The sequence below is a fragment of the Nestor notabilis genome, unplaced genomic scaffold (genome assembly GCF_000696875.1).
Source record: "Nestor notabilis isolate BGI_N333 unplaced genomic scaffold, ASM69687v1 scaffold2789, whole genome shotgun sequence".
Taxonomy (NCBI): domain Eukaryota; kingdom Metazoa; phylum Chordata; class Aves; order Psittaciformes; family Psittacidae; genus Nestor; species Nestor notabilis.
In genome coordinates this window covers 23,563-32,370 of record NW_009943071.1, presented here as the reverse complement: position 1 = coordinate 32,370, position 8,808 = coordinate 23,563, and the positions used below count along the sequence as shown (strand labels likewise).

Genomic DNA, 8,808 nt, shown 5'->3' with positions numbered 1-8,808 from the left:
AGAATAGCGAACAGACACTAAAACAAAACAACACGCTAGAAAAAGAGAAAAAAAGGGAAAGAAGGGAGGAAACCTCTCTTTTTATTCCCCCTTCCTCTTTTTTTTTTTTTTTTTCCATTCTTTGTTGTTTGTAGCCACCTCGTCCTCAATGCCTCTCTGAGCAGCATCTAGCGAGCGAGCGGGAGAAGGCGAGACAGAGAGGCAAAAGAGAAGATGAGGATAATTTGCAGACAGCTTGTCTTGTTGTTTTCTGGCTTTTGGGGACTAGCAATGGGAGCTTTTCCTAGCAGTGTACAAATAGGTAAGCTCTGCATTGGGCTGTGTGCGTGTGTCCAGGGGTTCAATCCTTTGCAAAGTGAGTTGGGAAAGAGGGTCTGAAGGCAGTTTGAAGATTTCTCCTCCAACACCATCCCATTTCCCTGCCTTCACGGAGAAATCCGCGTGTATCGGTGTACGTGTGCCTGTGTGCGTGTGTACATCTATGTGTGTGTGTATATCGGTACGTGTGTGCGTTCGCGTGTGGAAGGGAGGATGCTTCTCTTTCGCAGAACTCGCTCCAGCTCCGGCGATGAGCAGGCTCGGTAGGCGAGGAGGGGGCTCGGGGATGATGCCCCTTGACTGCTTAAACTCCCCCTTCTCCCCCCTGTCTCCGAACCCCTCGCCTTTCGCTGACTTCAGAGGGATGTTGAGTTACATGCACCGGGAGGATGCGGTAGCGGGCAGGGCTGGGGGTAAAAGCCAACGCTGCCCTTCTTTCCCTTCTCCTAGTTGGAAAGTTTAGGGTTTTGTAGGTCTCTCCCTGTAGCTCTGTGCCCCATCCTTACCCCGTTCCCGTCGCGTCCTGCTCCCCTCCTTCCAGACGTGTTTCAGATGGGACGCAGCTAGCTGAATTCTTTCCAGCTCAGCTCCATCACTGCATCATTTCTTGTGGACTTCTAAAGATGCTGCTAAGAAGGCTGAGCTGCTCCATGCCTGCACATGGCTGCAGAGGAGCAAAGTTCATTATATCCCTGTTCAGTGAAGATTATCCTACAGTGAGTTGGTATTTTCCTTATTTTTTTATTATTTTTTTTTATTCCAAAAAGCATCGTTCCCCTTAATCAGCCCACCACTTAATGTAAGAGGCTGTTGAGTAGCTGATTTACCAGTGTGTTCAGTATCAGGGAGATGGAGGCTAAACACTTTAAAAGGTCACTGTAATCATGACAAATCTGGGTATTTATGTATGAAAGGCTGGAAACTGAGAAGTCAGAAGAGAAGCATGAATGCATCAGGGAGGTTAAAATCGATTGAGGACACTGATTCAAAGACAATGGTTGTGATTATGAATATGTTTAGTTCCTTATCCATTGAAGTCAGAAGACTAGCCTTATTGTGCAGCTTTGGGAGAGACAATTACTTGGTGCTACAAGATACTAAGTAGCTTGCAAATAATTCACGCTACTTCCTTTGCTTTTTGCCCTTTTTTTTTTTTTTTCTGTTTTTTGTAGGTGGTCTCTTCATCAGGAACACAGATCAGGAATATACTGCTTTTCGATTAGCAATTTTTCTCCATAACACCAGCCCCAATGCATCCGAAGCACCTTTTAATTTGGTTCCTCATGTAGACAACATTGAAACAGCTAACAGCTTTGCTGTGACGAATGCCTGTAAGTAAACATGCCATTTATCTGACCACCTTATGGGTAAATTGCAGTGGAAATAACAGGAAATCACATCATTATCTCGCCTTGCAAATACATCAGTAAGTCTGTCTTCAGTATAGATACCCTGTGCAGAAGAGTAAAAGGGGCAACAATACGTGCTAGTTTCTAAGTGGAGCAAAGTCCCCTCTCCAGCCTTCTGCTGACTAACCTGATGTGACATTTACTTTAGTGTTATTACTTTAGTTTCTTGCTTCCCAGTTTCTATGGAGATGAATTTTTGTTGTAAAGAAAAATTATGAATGTCTCAATCAGTCTGTACACCCCCAGTTACTCTTGGTTGCTTTTGCGTATGGTGTGCCTCGCATGTATTTGAAAATGTACGATAATGTATGATAATACTTGTGCTCACAAATGCTTTTCTAATGGCTAGAAAGGAGACAGGGAAGCAGTGGTGTGCAGGATAATATATCTGAGTTGGTTGACGCTGCAGTTGATCTGGTGATGTCACTTGAGGCAGCCCTGCTCTTATATTTTAGGTTGTAAATGTCTCTTATCATTTCGTAATGCATACATCCTGTGGATATGTCTCTGTGCATCCATACATTGGTGCCAAATCACGTTAGTATCTGATTTACTTGATTTCACAGACCACCTCAACTGAAACAAATATTCTCTTCCTACTATATATTTTATACACACTCACCCGCATACATAAGAGATGCACATACACTATGAGAGGAAATCAGAAAAAGAAATGCCTTTACCAAATGAGGCAACATTTACTTTTTCTTCCCCTTTTTTTAAAGGAGCAAAGTATAATTAGCTTAACTTCCTATATCTGAATCACCTCAGAGTCCTTAGCAGTCGTTAACACATGCTGGATCCCGCTTGATCTCCAGTAGTGGCAAAACATTGTTTCTATTTATCTTCATGTAGGTCTGGCTTATGAAAAGGAATTCATGATGTTATGTAAGACAGTGGGATATAGTGTGGCAAAGCTGAAGACCATAGTAGCATTGCTACTTTGATGTTCATATTTCAGGACTTTATAGGTTTTCTTCTGTGGTCTTTTAAGTTTCTGAATTCCTCCTCTTCATTCAGGAGTGAATTGCCTCTGGAAGTAGATACGCTGAGCAACATTGCTGTGTGAGTTTAAAATAGAAGCATACTGGAGGAGGTCTTAGTGTTTGTTCATCGTGCCTTTAAATTACATTCTGTGTTTCTCTCCACTTTATCACAGCCATCTCTGTGTCACTTTTTAATATGTAAACATACAATGTACTGTGCATTTCTCATGTATAATTTATTGAATGATTGGTAAATTTATTTATATGAGTCATTGGTACTCCAAGTTTCAGATGACCTTGCCACCTTATTTAACAGGAAAAGCTTCTGAGCTGCCAAAATGGCTCCATTCATTTTATGCAGGAAAGATTGATGTCCCATTAAGTGTGAATTCTATATTAAGCAATGTATTAGTTGTGTTTAGCGTGAAAATCAATATCAAACTCCATAAGGAGAAAACATTTGAAAAGGTGCTTTGAAACTGGAAGGAATAAGATCTATGCATGTGTAGTTCATTGAGAAAATATCACAATGCACGTCAACTTTTGCAGGCAGTGATTATATATTCTATGAAGACAAATGACACAGTAGCTTTTTTAAACTTTCATTTTTAGTGAAAGAGGAAGGGACTAAAATTTTGCATACTGAAATCAGTAATTTTAAGTGAAGTCAGTTATTTTAGATTCTGCCTACACATCCAGTTCTGCCAAATAATTTCTGAGGCTGTTGTTACTTTCTGGATTAAGGGCATTGCGCAGTATTTCTGTTTGAACATTGGTGAATTCATTCTGTCTTGCATAAATCAAAATTGTCTAAAATTGAACCACTTCTCTGTGTAAGTCTTAACACCAGAGATCAGAAAGGATTTGCCCAAAACTTTACTTATTTATACTATTCGCAGCAGATTCTTCTCTCTCATTCCAGCCACTTTAAATTGTATTTACCTTGCATTGTTTTAACTGAGGAAAACCTGTCCCCTGATGTTTCTGTCATTTATAGAAATAGTGATTCATAACTTGATCTTTTTTTTTTCTAACTGAATCCAGTTTCAGTTCCAAAGAGTTAGTGACTCAGAGATGATGAATCTTTACAGTATGGGGGGAGGCAAAGAAAGAGGAGGAAAGTAAATGTTTACATTTATCTGTGTGCATGATCATATAACTTTGTACATGTCTGTATTAAATAGGTTTATTTAAGTCTGTACTTCCCACTTAAACCAACATGTATGTTTGCACTAGTTCAAGTTTGTATGTATTTCACATTTTGCAGTCTTGTGCTGCTGCTTCTTTTTTGAAACATTTTAATACTGAGGAGTATTTTTTAAACAAGAGATCTCCTAATGAAATCTAGGCAAACTAACTGACAACTGAATGCACATATTGCATGTCCCTTAAGCTAGATATGAGCAGAATCCTGCAAAAATCAATTGTCTGATAGCTGGAGGACACCGGCTTCCATGTGATTGAATTTGCTGGCTTGACAGAGCCTTCTAAAGCACAGATGTGTGAGATTTTCTAACCTAATTAAAGAACCCCCACCATTAGCTCTGAATTAAGTCATTTCATGGCAATATGAAATGATAACTCTTTGCTGAACCACTGGGAAAGAGCGGCTCTGGATCTTGCCATTTCTGTAGAAATTACTCAGTGTGCATGTCCCCAAATATACAGTAAAGAAGCCTTAGAGCTGCTGGACTGCAATGAATATTCATGTGAGTTCAAGCACAAAGTTCTGAGACATGGCCAGTTACCTCTATTTCTCTTTCCATTTGCTGCAGAGGTTACTTGTGAAGATTCAGGGGCTGGCCCCTTGTATGTGTTAGGGACAGTAAACAGAGTATTTCAAAGGACTGTGGATAGCATATTATCAGGTAATTCATTGCAACAGTGGAAAAACTTGAGTATTTTTTTTTTCTTTTCACGAGATAAAAACCGTTATCCAAATGTTCACACAGGTGTACTTTTGGAACTGGAATAATTTTGTATGTTCAGGTTTTATCTGCCTTCTAATGGTTGTCTTACACAATTTTTATATTCTTCAAACAGGCCCGGAACATTAGTATTTTTATTCTAAATCATGGATGCATATGAAATGGGTTGCTTAAGCAGATAGGCTCTGTTGTAAGTTAGCAAAGTTGATCTGATCTATGAGTTTGGAGATAGTCTTTCTTTTCCCTTCCCATTGCCTGTTTTATTTAAACTTTGTTCATTTCTTTTGCACAACATACATTATTCAGAGAATCTCTCTTACTGACAGAGAGAGCTGAAATTATTGTGAACATGAGTAGTACAAGGTTCTTACTCATCAGAACACATTACACACCAGAGCTGAAACATTTGGCTATCGGCGTACATTGGTTTGCACCTCATAAGCAGGAAATTCTGCTTGTGATCAGAAATCTACCTTCAGCTTGATTTCAGATGTTGGAGCACTGCACTGACTTTTTAAGATTATTGTATATATTTATTCTTTAGCTGAATGCGAAGTAATTTTCTCCTCTCCATGCACCATCTATATGACATTAGTATATCTCAGCAACACAGTCAACATTAAACCTGCTTGCATACTCTTGAGGTAGCTCTATAATTTTACAAAGAACTATTTGCCTTCTAGCTCTTGTGGTTGAGAAATTTTCTATTAAAGTTTCAAAAATTCTTAATGTATAACCAGTCTTGCAGTTCTTGTGCAGGATTAGGCTAAATGGGGAAGAAAAGAGATTGAGTCAAGTCTTTCATCAGTGTTTTGTACTAAAAGTGAAGCTTTTCCCTCTGAGTCTGTTTGACTACATGTGTATTCTGAGATGAACATATTCCTAATAAGTGCAATTTGGGGTAAATCAGACACTCCTTTTGTTTCATTGTTTGCACAATTCAGTTCTCAGTAGATTTTAATCCCAGTAGATACCCAACTCCCAAAATAAAATTTTTATTTATTATATGCCACATGGATCAGAAGAAGAAAAGCCTACTGAAATTTAAAAAAAAATGTATTTTGGAATAACTTTCCTCTTTTCCCGAGGGTTAATCTCTTTGAGTTTTATTCCCTCCAGACTAACATGGGGTTGATGACCTGAAATTGGAGGGCCTGGTTCTGCCTCACCAGCATGAATGCACTTTCTCTATGAGCTCCACCGAGGTTGGAGACAGCCCTCAGGACAGACAGGAACTTCTCTCATCACCCTGCCCTCTCTGTGGGCTTGTCTCTGGGCTTGTGCTTGCTGCTGAGGGGAAAGGCAATGTCATTTTGAAGTTAACTTTTCTGCTGAGGCATTCCAAAAGCTAAGGAAATAGGCTCAGATGTAGTACTGCCTTTATATTGTGACTGTCTGTCATTTTACTTAAAGCAGTTTCATCTTTGATTTGCTAAGCTACACTATAATGGGATTTTCATTAAATTTGGTTATTAATTCTGCTTTATAATTACAATTCAATTTAGCAACAGGAATGTAACCTTAGTTTAATAATCAGTGTAATTTAAAACCATGGTGTTCTTTATTTAGAAAGTGAGGGTTTTCATGGTATTATGCGATTGAGAGCAGTACGGTATTCCCAAGGATGCAGTCTGGAGTATATTGACAGTTACCATAAAGGCATACCATACAATCAGGTTTGAACTGGAAAAGCGAACAGTGTGCCAGTTGGTTAGAAAAATGGAACTGGATTAAATTGTACCCTTCTAAAATAGGATCAGTCTTAAAAACCCATTTCAAGTGAGTGGTTTGCTTTAATACATGGAGTTTATCTCAAGCTAGACTCCAGTTATTGAAAACAATTTCTCTTAAAGTTTCTGCTATTAGCACTTGCTGGTGGAATCAAAGGATATATGTGTACTTGGGTATCATTTGCCTTAAGAAGGATTCTGTATATTTTAAAGATATACAAAGATCCATATTCAAAGTGTTTCATAGCTCTAAATGTGATACTTGTAAATAGCTGTACTGCAAAGAGAAAATTAAACATCAATAGCTCCAATATATCAGAGTCTGGATTTAATTTTCAAGGTTATTGTTGGGATAATAAATGATGGGCTATTGCTGAAATATAGCCAGATTTCTTTAGTGAAAATTCAGAACACGTATTTCCTGGCATGAAACAAGACTTTCGTCCTAGCATGTTACTGGACTGGCTAAAAATGTAGACTCAAAAGCTTTATTATAGCCTACAGAAATAATGTAATCTTCGTTTCAGAGGATTAATAACAAAGATTGCGTTTCTTCATTCTTCCTGCAGAAGCTAACGCAGTTCAGTACTTCTTGTGTAGGACAAAGCACTTAACAAGTAAATTAAGTTGATTAATTTCAGCTTTATCATTGTAATCTAAGTTTGTATGCTAGTCAAAATAGCTCATGCATTTCATTTTTAGGTCTTGATTGTTTTAAGACTTGCTTGTTCATAAGAGAGGAAGACGTCTGCTTTGATTTCTTAACAGTTAAGATCCTACCATGAATTGTGCAAATTCAGATGGTGACCAGGTGAAGTTCTTTGGATTTAAACATGTTGGACTGAATAATCTTTTCTCACAGTTCTTATTCTTTAATATATGACTGATTTAAAGGGGATAGAGCTTGTGCTAGTAAGAAAGTGAAGAACTCCATATGATTGCACTGGTGTAATTGGAAGGAAAAATTGGCCTCTGTGGATTTCTATTAGTCTGGCTATTTGGCTTAAAGCAAAGGTTTTGGACTAGTAGAGCACCAGTCTGCTTCTGCATCTTAGGTAGGCATACCGAAGTTATATGTTGGGACACAAAGTCAAGCTGGATAATTTATTCCTGCGTAAAACAAGAACTGTTCCTCTGAATTTGGGAAAATAAATTACTCAAGACTACATGATCACAGTGTCTTGTTTGGAAACTTTACTGTTGCTTTGCTTTTAACCATTTTTCTCAGGAGTTTTCTTACCTTCTTTTATCTAGTTTGTATTTTCATGTAACTGGGTTTTTTTTATGGTTTCATGTTAAAGATCTTCGTGGCTTTTAGCAATGCTGCTATGGATTCACTTGTTTGTTAATGCAGTTATGGGTTGAGTACTTTTAAAAATTCTGTATCAGCGATATCTGGTTTTAGGCACCCAGATTCAAATACAGAGGCTGTCTTACATTTTGGCACTCAGATATGTTCTGGTATTTTCCAGAGTTCTCAGCAGCACCTGCGTTCCCAATGGGAACTGCTTACTGCTGAGCACTTAGGAAAATTTGTCCTTATCTGTGTGATAATGCATGGGTCAACTGTCTTGTCTCAACAGTGTTACTTCCTTGTGAGGACTTTGTTTCTTCCCTCTTCTTATTCGCAGAGTGACTTGTTCAAATAATCACAGCTGGTTTTTGTGTTTCTGGTTTCTTACGGTAAGAAGATGGAACCAGAGTGTCACATACCCATCACCTTTGTCTTGGCAGCACACTGTAAAGATCCAGCCCATCCTTACTCTTCACCATATTCCTCAGAAACTGATTATAGATAAACTTTATGTTGGACTCAAGGGGAAATACCTGGATATTTACTAACAAGCTACTGTTCTTGCTAGGTTTTGGCTAGCTACACTAACATTAACAAATTCCAGTTCAAATATTGGCCCTTGTCCTGCAATTTTTTTCCCCAGACAGAGCTGTCTCTGATTTAAATAGGGACTCTACCTGAGCAGGGATTGCAGACAGCAACCCATTAGAATAAAGGAACAGTAGGAATCAGCTCATTTTCAAGGTGAACAGTTTCTCATTCTTTCATGTCATAGCTCAAACGTTAAAAAATATTAAATTGCTTAACTCCTGTTATATTAAAAAAAGCAAAACAAAACAAAAAACTAATTTAGAAATTGGACTTCTTAAATTGCCTAATTTAAAAGAATGTAATTTGGACGACTGTTTTCTTGTGTTCCACAGGCTATTTCAGTGTTGTATTTATATACAACTGTAGCTCCTGAAAAATTCAATCATCTTGTGCAACACCTGTCTATATTCTAAAGTCACGGACAACATGAGCATGATTACAGGGTTTTTTCTGTACATACAACTAGAGCACAAGAGAAACAAAAAGCTCTTACACTTTTCACCAGCTTGTTTGTTAGGTTATTTGCGGGAAGGACTTTAAACACATTTTGAA

At 38.2% G+C, this 8,808-nt stretch overlaps 1 protein-coding gene across 1 annotated transcript; it reads left to right on the top strand.

Annotated features, from left to right (window-relative positions):
• The first annotated feature begins 213 nt into the window (after positions 1-213).
• Positions 214-1,657, top strand: LOC104411309 (glutamate receptor 4-like). Its single transcript, XM_010021700.1, has 2 exons — positions 214-301; positions 1,491-1,657. Exons 1-2 carry the CDS (start codon positions 214-216, stop codon positions 1,655-1,657), a joined length of 255 nt encoding a protein of 84 aa, XP_010020002.1.
• The last annotated feature ends 7,151 nt before the right edge of the window (positions 1,658-8,808 follow it).

Coding starts and splice junctions, on each gene's coding strand:
- LOC104411309 (XM_010021700.1), top strand. CDS start 214: ATGAGGATAATTTGCAGACAGCTTGTCTTGTTGTTTTCTGGCTTTTGG. Junction 302..1,490: donor TCCTAGCAGTGTACAAATAG/GTAAGCTCTGCA, acceptor TGTTTTTTGTAG/GTGGTCTCTTCATCAGGAAC.